Source organism: Alexandromys fortis, unplaced genomic scaffold (assembly GCF_014885135.2).
Source record: "Alexandromys fortis isolate MF-2015 unplaced genomic scaffold, M_Fortis_MF-2015_v1.1 scaffold_314, whole genome shotgun sequence".
In the NCBI taxonomy this organism is placed as follows: domain Eukaryota; kingdom Metazoa; phylum Chordata; class Mammalia; order Rodentia; family Cricetidae; genus Alexandromys; species Alexandromys fortis.
In genome coordinates, this window is record NW_026068248.1 from 278028 (window position 1) to 287714 (window position 9687).

General features: G+C 40.0%; 1 protein-coding gene across 1 annotated transcript; it reads right to left on the reverse strand.

The window, feature by feature from the left end:
• Positions 1-232: 232 nt before the first annotated feature.
• Positions 233-1186, reverse strand: LOC126494083 (olfactory receptor 1020-like). The gene is given in 1 exon segment (XM_050131303.1): positions 233-1186. A coding segment is annotated over 1 exon segment (939 nt). The 5' UTR covers positions 1172-1186.
• Between the last annotated feature and the right edge of the window lie 8501 nt (positions 1187-9687).

A 9687-nucleotide genomic window follows, 5' to 3' on the forward strand; every position in this document is an offset into this window, starting at 1 on the left:
TAGAGTAGCCTGGTGGGAACACATCTATCTCGATCAATTTACTCCTTCTGTTCAGGGATTCACCCGAAGCATTAGAGTGTAAAAACTGAAGGGAGAGTCCCTCCCCTGCTTGTGATTCCCTGGAAGAAGGGACAAGTGGTTGCTTGAAATGCTAAGTTGCCAATCAAGTATCTGACCCTCTTTAGAGAAGTGCAAGCTGCTGAGGAAAGGACTCTGGGGACGGAGCAAGCCATTAGGTCTTCACGGCGCGCTTCCACTGGCTCAGAAGTCTCTGCACTGCCCTTTTAACGTCCTTGTTTCTCAGGCTGTACACAATGGGATTGACCATGGGAGTGACCACAGTGTAGAGCAGTGAGAAGACTTTGTTTAGGGCAGCGGCCTGTGTCGCTGCAGGGATAGCGTACACTGTTCCCAGAGTTCCGTAGTACAGAGTGACGACGATGAGGTGGGAGGAGCATGTAGAAAAAGCTTTTTGTTTTCCAGCAGCTGATGGTATCCTGAGGACAGCATCCACAATGTTTATATAGGAGGCTACAGTAAGCAGGAAGGGCACCATGGTGACAAAGGAGGCCATGAGGAAAGTTGCTTTTTCTACTTCCTCAGGATCAGAGCAAGCTAGCTTGAGCACTGGGGCAAGGTCACAAAAAAAATGATCAATCTAATTGGATGCACAAAACTGAAGTTGGAAAGTCATAGTGACAGTGACAACAGGAGTTATAAAGCCACCCAGCCAAGATCCGCCTGCAAGCAAGATACACGTGTGGAGGCTCATGAGAGAAGGGTACTGAAGTGGGCTGCAGATAGCAAGGTATCGGTCATAAGACATGGCTGCCAGGAGAAAGCATTCAGCTACAGCCATGGAGCCAAAGAAATAAAACTGAGCCACACATCCTGCAAAAGAAATTGCCTCCTGACCAGAGAGAAGGGTCTTCAGCATCTTAGGAGCAATGGAGGTTGTATACCAGATCTCAAGGAAGGAGAAATTGGATAGGAAGAAGTACATGGGGGTTTGGAGGCTGCGGTCAATGGAAATTACTGTAAGGATGAGAATATTCCCCAGTAAAGTCATTACATAGATGCCAAGAAATGTTCCAAAAAGGAAAAACTGTAAGCCATGGAAGCTTCCAAATCCCAGAAGGAGAAATTCTTTTACCATGGTCACATTACCCATATCTAGGAGATTCAGTCTCAGGATCTGAAGAGAAGAAGTATAAGCAGCTAGTAAAAGAGCAAACACTACTGAAAGGGAGCAGAAGCTCAAGAAATACTGCCTAGTTCATAAATTACTGTCCCGTCTTCCCTAGAAGATACTTTGTACATGTTCTGCGAGGTGAACTTACCTAGTAGCTGCAGCATTCCTTCATTTTCTCCTTGCTTTGATAGACACAAATGATCAAAAGAAAGAGAGTCTTATTTTGACTCACGGCTTGAGAGATGCAGATGTTTGGGATGGAGAAAGCACAGTAGCAGGTTACTCTGTGGTGGCCTGAACATGTGGCTGGGATGCCTCTCCTCACATTCAGTGGACTAGGAAGCAGAAATGTGATAGGAAGCAAAGGCTACATTATAAAATGGAAGTTCTGCTTTAAGTAGCGGACTTCTCCCATGAGCCTCCACTTCCTAAAAGTTCCACAACCTCCTCACACAGTGCCATGACCTAGGGATTCTGTGAAAAAAACACATAAATTTACGAGAGACATTTCCTATTCAAATCATAATGGTAGGAAAGGGATCACAAGTTAAGTATCCCTTAAGAGAGAGTGGCTCCAATGATTTTCTTCCAAACTTTTTTCTTTGACATAACTGGTGGTAAATCTACCTTTGAGAGTCACACAGCAGGAGGCAAATACTATATATAGGTGACACTGAGCAGACGCTTCCCATTTTGTCCTCTACCTCATTTATTACAAATTATTCTATGATAATGTAAACAATTTCAACATTAATGACTGACTTTTTTCTTTTCTTTTTTTATTTGTTTATTAAAGATTTCTGCCTCCTCCCCGCCACAGCCTCCCATTTCCCTCCCCCTCCCCCGATCAAGTCCCCCTCCCTCGTCAGCCAGAAGAGCAGTCAGGGTTCCCTGCCCTGTGGGAAGTCCAAGGACCACCCACCTCCATCCAGGTCTAGTAAGGTGAGCATCCAAACTGCCTAGGCTCCCAAAAAGCCAATACATGCAGTAGGATCAAAAACCCATTGCCATTGTTCTTGAGTTCTCAGTAGTCCTAATTGTCCACTATGTTCAGCGAGCCCGGTTTTATCCCATGCTTTTTCAGACCCAGGCCAGCTGGCCTCGGTGAGTTCCTGATAGAACATCCCCATTGTCTAAGTGTGTGGATGCACCCCTCGTGGTCCTGAGTTCCTTGCTCGTGCTCTCTCTCCTTCTGCTCCTGATTGGACCTTGAGATTTCAGTCCGGTGCTCCAATGTGGGTCTCTGTCTCTGTCTCCTTTCATCGCCTGATGAAGGTTAATATTCAGGAGGATGCCTATATGTTTTTCTTTGGGTTCTCCTTCTTATTTAGCTTCTCTAAGAACCCGAATTATAGGCTCAATGTCCTTTATTTATGGCTAGAAACCAAATATGAGTGAGAACATCCCATGTTCCTCTTTTTGGGTCTGGCTTACCTCACTCAGGATGGTGTTTTCTATTTCCATCCATTTGCCTGCAAACTTCAAGAAGTCCTTGTTTTTTACTGCTGAGTAGTACTCTAATATGTATATATTCCATACTTTCTTCATCCATTCTTCAATTGAAGGGCATCTAGGTTGTTTCCAGGTTCTGGCTATTACAAACAATGCTGCTATAAACATAGTAGAGCATATACGTTTGTTGTGTGATAAGGCCTCTCTTGGGTATATTCCCAAGAGTGGTATTGCTGGGTCCATGGGTAGGTTGATCCCAAATTTCCTGAGAAACCTCCACACTGCTTTCCAGAGTGGTTGCACAAGTTTGCATTCCCACCAGCAATGGATGAGTGTACCCCTTTCTCCACAACCTCTCCAGCAAAGGCTATCATTGGTGTTTTTGATTTTTGCCATTCTGACAGGTGTAAGATGGTATCTTAAAGTTGTCTTGATTTGCATTTCCCTGATCGCTAAGGAAGTTGAGCATGACCTTAGGTGTCTTTTGGCCATTTGAACTTCTTCTGTTGAGAGATCTCTGTTCAACTCAGTGCCCCATTTTATAATTGGGTTGATTAGCCTTTTACGGTCTAGTTTCTTGAGTTCTTTATATATTTTGGAGATCAGACCTTTGTCAGTTGTGGGGTTGGTGAAGATCTTCTCCCAGTCAGTGGGTTGCCTTTCTGTCTTAGCAACAGTGTCCTTTGCTTTACAGAAGCTTCTCAGTCTCAGGAGGTCCCATTTATTCAATGAGGCCCTTACTGTCTGTGCTGCTGGGGTTATACGTAGGAAGTGGTCTCCTGTGCCCACGTGTTGTAGAGTACTTCCCACTTTCTCTTCAATCAGGTTCAGTGTGTTTGGACTGATATTGAGGTCTTTCACCCACTTGGACTTGAGTTTTGTGCATGGTGATAGATATGGGTCTATTTTCATTCTTCTACAGATTGACATCCAGTTTTGCCAGCACAATTTGTTGAAGATGCTCTCTTTTTTCCATTGTATACTTTTAGCTCCTTTATCGAAAATCAGGTGTTCATATGTTTGTGGGTTAAAGTCAGGGTCTTCTATTCGATTCCATTGGTCGACTTCTCTGTTTTTATGCCAATACCAAGCTGTTTTCAATACTGTAGCTCTGTAATAGAGTTTGAAGTCAGGGATGGTAATGCCTCCAGACGTTCCTTTATTGTATAAGATTGTTTTGGCTATCCTGGGTTTTTTGTTTTTCCATATAAAGTTGATTATTGTCTTCTCCAGATCTGTGAAGAATTTTGATGGGATTTTGATGGGGATTGCATTGAATCTATAGATTGCTTTTGGTAGAATTGCCATTTTTACTATGTTGATCATCCCAATCCAAGAGCAAGGGAGATCCTTCCATTTTCTGGTGTCCTCTTCAATTTCTTTCTTCAAAGACTTAAAGTTCTTGTCAAATAGCTCTTTCACTTCCTTGGTCAGAGTTACCCCAAGATAAATGATTGACTCTTAAAATATAGCACTTATTGATTTATATCACTAAAGAATACAGGAAAGAATTTAAAGCATCTAAAATCCATTCGATTCTTTTCTTTCATGTTGATTTTTCTATTGATACACAGTTTTTATTACCAGGTACAATATGTATCTTAAAACAACTTATTATTTTATTTTTATTTTATTCTTTTCTCATATATTATATCCTGACTGCAGTTTGCCCTCCCTCCCCACTCCCAGTCTCCCTCTCCCCTCTGCTCCAGATCCACACCCTACCCCACCTCCCATCAGAAAAGAACAGGCCTCCCAGGGACATCTACCAAATATGGCTTAGCATACAATAACATTTTCTTATGTGTTAAGGAAAAAATACTTTTCTAATGCGATTTGGATAATGCTGTACTGTAAATTATGTTACTTCTTTGTAGTGACAGTAAATCAAATGTCAATATAAACTCAAGTATGCTGGGAAAAAAGAATGCACTCATGTCATTTGCAGAAAAAAATGAGTTGAATTGGAGATTCTCAGGCTAAGCAAATAAATCAGATTCAGAAAGGCAAAAAAAAAAAAAAAGAAACCAGGAGCATACCATCAGATGATGGACAGCTGGACAAGGCAAGTCAGTAGGAGTAAAAGGAGGCAAAAGAATCAGAAGCAACCTGTGCTTCTCTCTTAGGAATCCCGCAAGAACATCAGGCTAATCAGCCATCACTTATGCAGCTTCCCTTAGCTTAGTATTACCTGACTTTCTGTTACAGCATTTAAGACTCAATAGTAGTGTGAGTCCCAAATAATAGCAAGTCAGACAACTCTTTGCTGCTGGAACTCCCCCATCCCCAAATCAGAATGGATTTCACTAACATCACTGGAAGGAAGAGGGGATTCAGACTTATTGATCTTAAATTACCTATAAGACAACCAAGAGTTTCTGCCAGGCTCTGTGGATGTGTGTCCATGGCATCAAGTTCCTATGGAAATTGGGGGGAGGGAAATGTATGTAAAGTTATTCACTTCAAATGTTAGAGAACAATAATGTTCCATCCTTCATAAATGAAAATGACATTCATGACTCACAAGCAGTAGGATGTGCACTTGAGAGGTTTCCCCGCCCCCCCCCCCGCAGGAGGGATGGGTTAGCACTGAGTCATGGATACAGCTTACCCTTCCCCACTTGCCTCCTCGTGGTGCTCAGAAACCCACATTTGTGAAGTGCCTGTCTGATCTTAGTCCTGACCCGTGATAGGATTAAAAACGAGTCTGTGCTGTGTCATAAATAAGACAATCTGAAACCAGAGGTGGGGACCTGATTCCATCAGTGTTCAAAGTTGAAGCCCAGTCTATAACCAGGAAATAGGGAGCAGCCATATTTTCTGCTTTGTTTTGGGCAATTTCGCTCTTTCCCGAAAAGGTTACAGATAACTTATTTTTTTTTTTTTTGGCATGTGAAATCTTTGTTTAACTGTACTCAGCAAGTTGGTTATTCAAAGGAATCTTATTTATGAAATATGAAGGAATTTTTCATAATCTCCTCTTTCTACCAATCCAGATGTTAGTGTATTGGGGTTATGCTAAGGAAGAGTCACCTATATAGAGGAATATAGGACACTGGAACTGCTTGAGGTAGAATTGACAGTGATTACAGTGTATAAAGAAAATCAATCAGCAGCTGGGGTTGTCCCTGGAGGTGACAGCTGCTTCCTAATTGGGAAATTAAACTGAGTGTCCTCTTACCATTTTACTTTGCCTTCAGAGACTGTCAGCCTGCATTCAGAACCAACATTAACATCATTAGATTTTATCATTCAATCCCAAGTCTCATTAATTAGTAATGGAATAAACTTGATTTTTCCCTTTGGCTTACAAGCGTCTTCTTTGGTGTGTCCAAATTCAAAGGCTCATAGCCTCCCTAAATCCACTCTTTTATTGCACTGAAGAGAGATTAATATAGATGCCAAAGAGAAGCTCAGAAGTTTCACTGTTTCATTCTCTCACCGCATATCTTTGGACACATACTATGTATCATATTATTGAACTGGTATGCACTAGAGATGAAACCGAAAGCAAAGAGGACTTGGTACCAATGTTTATTAAGGTTATAATTTAATGGTAAAAGGAGGCATTAAACCAAGTGGTTCTCAACCTCCCTCATGCTGCAAACCTTTAATACAGTTCCTCATACTGTGGTTATCATAAAATTATTTTCATTGCTACTTCATAACAGTAATTTGCTACTGTTATGAATCATAATATCATAATATAATTTTCTGGAGATAGAGGTTTGCAGTATGGGTCGCGACCCACCAGTTAAGAACGACTGCATTAAACAGATGCAATTCTGACAAATAAATGTAAAACTGTCACGGTGATAAGTGTTTTGAGGGAGACATATAAGACCTTGATACACAGAATAATGTGCAGGAAGAGGTGACAGTTTTTGTGACATGATTAAAGAAGATACAACTGAGGTGGAAGTTACGTTTTTATGCTGAGATCAGATGTGTAAGGCATAGTGAGATATGTGAGAATTGTAGTCAGCAAAGAGGTGAGAAAGCTGATCTGCTAGTCCAAGCAAGAAATGGCAGGTAAGCACAAGCTCGAATGGGGTACAATGAGCAACTTTCAGGGCTTTTGTACAGCACCAACAAGATATCTTTGCACTTCCTTATATGTATTTTACTAAAAGGTGAATTTCGAAAAAAAAGTACTGTGAATATATCAGGAGCAGGCATGAAGTACAAGGAGGAAATGAGGATGTTACCTGTAGCAACTGCATGAATAAGCATGTCTTTTTCAAGATAGGAAGATCAACTGAGAGAAGGTATTTTCTTCTCTTACCCCTTAGTATCTTTTTTGCTCTTTCTCTCCCCCCTTCTCTCCTGCTCCATCAGGACTACTGGTTTCAGATCCATTTCTGAGATGCCAGTTTCTACTCTCACATTGGTCAGTCATTTAGTGATAGACAGAGCTCTAGCTCCGAGAGATAGGCCTCTCAGAGTGACTAAATCACAGGCTCTTAAGCAAATACATCGCAAATTATTGTCCTTGTTTCCAAAAACAACCAGAGAAGAGAACGAATAGGTCAGTGTAACCTTTATTCACCCTGCAGAAATTGCTCAAAGCCCAGGGTTAGCAACTGAATATTAGGAGCAATCTTGTACATGATGTACGAGAGAGCTCAATTTGATGGGGCTTGTCAAATACCTTCAATGCGAGCACTCTCCTCCAGCCATCATTAAGAACGACCCAATTACACAGAACTTCCAATTACCTGTTTTTCCCCCAAAAGTCATATTTTATTTCATTTTACTCTTACATAAAAGAGGTAGATGACAATGCAATGGGTTCAGTCAAGGAAACAATTCTCAGGGGTCAACTTGGGGCCAGAATGCTTTTAATCTTATTCTTTCTCTCTTCTTCATGTTCATTTATAGTTATGACCATTAAGAATGGATGAAAATGATGGTCAGAGGGTCTAAAAGATCTACAATTAGTAGAGTGATTTAAGTGTATCATTATCCCTGATTTACTAAGTAGGAACAGTGGGTTCAGCTTTCTTATAGAACCATTAAGTAAATGCAATGGAAAACAGCTTTGTTCTTAGCTTCCAGTAATACCGGAAAGCTAATTAATAATGTTCCCTGATCCCCTTCCCTTGGCATTTTCCCTAATCAAGATTCATCTCAGTATTAGTATTCCTATGCTATTATAATCAACAAAGGTAAAACTGGAAGACAATATTAAACTCCCCAAATTCACATCTACCACCATGTAGTAATGATTGTATTAGTACAATCATAAAATCAAAGTGCAGAAACTTCAGTAAGGAATTAATGACTATGTGCAGCCTGAAGGCATTACAATCTTCTAGGATCAATTCAGGAGACCCTTTTGGAAAGGAAGGTGGTGAGATGGAATTTGAAGAACAACCAAAGGTTGGTTGTTGGAAGAAAAGTATATAATCACTTTTATCTATACCAATTAGGTACTCTATTCTTCCTTCCTCCAAACCCCACTTCTACATATTAAGATAGAACGTAAGCTTGAAGTGCTGTTAGATATATATTCCACTCAAAGTGTCAATGGCCTATAGCAGGGGCAATTTGTTGGATGGTAGAGATCAGGGTAGCACTGGCAAGTAGATAAAGTTCATCTTTGCAGCTTAATCCTCACTATTTAGGTCAGCTTTTGTTCCAAATACATATTAACCTTTTCCCTAAAGGGACACCTGAGAGAGAGAAAAGCAGGAGAATTATCTACCGACAGAATCTTCGCAAGCGCAATGAAAAGGTCCTTGACTGGTATTGCACTAGTTTCCCTATGCCAGAGGGAAGTTGGTTACTTTGTTTAACTCTCAAAACAAATGTTTTTCTTGAATAATTCAACTTTGTACCATACAGTAGAACATTTTGGAGAAAGATTTCTTTTTTCCCTTTGAAAACAGCTTGTAAATATTATAGGCAGTTCAATTTTTAAAGGAATTGCACATTAATGCTAGAAATACCCCAGTGTCCATGGGAATGATTCCGTTATTTGTATTTTTGTACCTTGAGATGTAGAGCCAGAGATTGCTGAGATGCTTTGGACAAACATTATTGAGACCCAGAAACGGACTGGGAGATCAGCATTATTGAGACTTGGTGACAGATATTTCTAATTCAACTACATTCTTTAATGCCAAATATTTTTCCCGTTCTATTCCATTTGTCAACATGACAGACGATGAAGCGGGCTAGAAAATGGCTTGGCACAAATGATATGTGATGCGTCATTATGTGACATATCTGTAGCCTAAATCAGAAAATAGCAAAAATTATCTGGGCAAGCTGTGTAAAATACAGGAGTGGGAGGAGAGGAAACTCTAATCAAAGTATATTATGTCAAGAGATCTATTTTCATTTTAAAGAAGAAAAATAGTGTAAAAACATGCTTTTACATTTGGTTGCAACTATCAAGATATTACACATAAAAATGTAGGAAGTCTACATAATTTAGTAAAACCTGATATACATACATATATATATATATGATATCAAATATTGATTCTAACCATGTATATGAGTTTGTAGCAAAAGATGTGAAACCAATGAATTTCAGAAAACCTTCTGTAGTAATCCTAAGGAGGAAAGTGACAAAATTGAGCTTTAATGAGTTTGCTTTTTAACCAGTAGCATTTTTAAAATTGGTTTCTTTTGTTCCTCTTGCCCTGAGGGGAAAGAAAGTGCATTTGATAGACTTCCTATACTTATTACACTGACTTATATGGCAGGGATCTGACATGTCCCAATCCATCACTTTAATACATACATGATCAGATCCTTGTGATTGTCGGTATCTGAGCAAGATGGATATCTTTCTTGCATCTTTTAGTTTTCATTCTGATATTTGACTTGGGTGATGGAGAAAACTCAGTTTTTTTTTCTGCTGCTTCCTCTACTCTATAACATTTGAGTGTTCTGGCCATCACTACTCAAAGTTTTTTTTATTTGAAGATTCTTGTTTCTAGATTCTTATCCCTATGTGACAAATGCTAAGCTGCTACCACATTCACACTGACATGGTGTCTTTTCTTCATGTTAGGGCAGTGGTTCTCTAC